This window comes from the organism of the source record quoted next, assembly GCF_019968985.1.
Source record: "MAG: Porospora cf. gigantea B chromosome Unknown PgB_NODE_13580_length_1004_cov_1855.56, whole genome shotgun sequence".
In the NCBI taxonomy this organism is placed as follows: Eukaryota; Apicomplexa; class Conoidasida; order Eugregarinorida; family Porosporidae; genus Porospora; species Porospora cf. gigantea B.
The window spans coordinates 1-1,004 of NW_027178664.1; the positions used below are offsets into that span (position 1 = coordinate 1).

Below are 1,004 nucleotides of genomic sequence, written 5' to 3' on the forward strand. Positions count from 1 at the left end.
GACCGAGACGCGCGTTCTGTGCCGGGAGCTCAGGCTTTGGACCTGCTCTGAGCTAGCGGGCTTTTTGCTGGTCGTCTTGGTCGGGGAGCGCAGGAGCGCATGGAGTGGAGCCATTATCGCAGCGTAGTCACGAATGAAATCCTGGTAGTATGCAAACAGCCCCAGCAGACTTCGGAGCTCGGTTAGGGTACGAGGAACCTTCCAAGACTGCAGCTGTAGTACACGTCCAGGGTCAGGTAGGAGCTGTCCGTCTTCTATCACCTGTCCTAGGTAGTGCAGCCGCTTGGGGAAGAAGGTGCACTTACCCAGATTGAGGGTAAGACCGGCTGCAGAGAGCCGTCGGAGCACTTCTTCCAGCCTAGAGAGGGTTTCTTCCTCCGACGTCCCATGAACCAGGATGTCGTCTAGGTAAACCAGGACGCCGCTGTACCTCATGTCGCCTAGGAGACAGTCAACCATCCTTTGGAAGGTAGCTGGCGCGTTTCGGAGTCCGAACGGCATCACCGTGAATTGATATAAACCTCCCGTACACCTGAATGCCGTGTACGGAATGCTTTCCGGATCCATGCGAACTTGCCAGTACCCGGCCCGGAGGTCGAGGGCGACGAAGAAGCGAGATTGCCGTACTTCTCGAACGAGGTCAGCGATCCGAGGGAGCGGGTATTGATCGGGTACGGTAACGTCATTAACATTCCGATAATCTATGCAGACTCGCCATCCTCCAGTCTTCTTCTTCACCAGAACCACTTCGCTTGCGTGAGGGGAGTTCGAAGGTTCGATGACTCCAGCCGCTTTCATCACTCGGAGCTCTTCTTGTAGAACTCTTTGTTGAGCCGGGGTGAACGAGCGCGGACGTGTCACAATCGGTCTATCTGACGTGGTAGTGATACGATGGCTCATAACCGCAGCGCAGCCTCGTCTCTCCCCCCTCCAGAGCCCATCGTATCTGACCAGGAGTTGTCGGAGAGCCGTTTGTGTTTCGTTGGAGGCGTTCGTATCCTTGA

The 1,004-nt window shown here is 56.1% G+C and overlaps 1 protein-coding gene across 2 annotated transcripts; it reads right to left on the bottom strand.

Annotated features, from left to right (window-relative positions):
- KVP17_000836 (uncharacterized protein) lies at positions 1–798 on the bottom strand (the record flags this gene model as incomplete). Of its 2 annotated transcripts, none has more annotated exons than XM_068515675.1 (1): positions 1–501. In XM_068515675.1, a coding segment is annotated over one exon (501 nt), but the record flags the coding sequence as incomplete, so codon positions are not given. The 2 variants fall into 2 exon arrangements, with proteins under 2 accessions (XP_068378720.1, XP_068378719.1); XM_068515674.1 differs by having other exon boundaries at positions 4–798.
- Between the last annotated feature and the right edge of the window lie 206 nt (positions 799–1,004).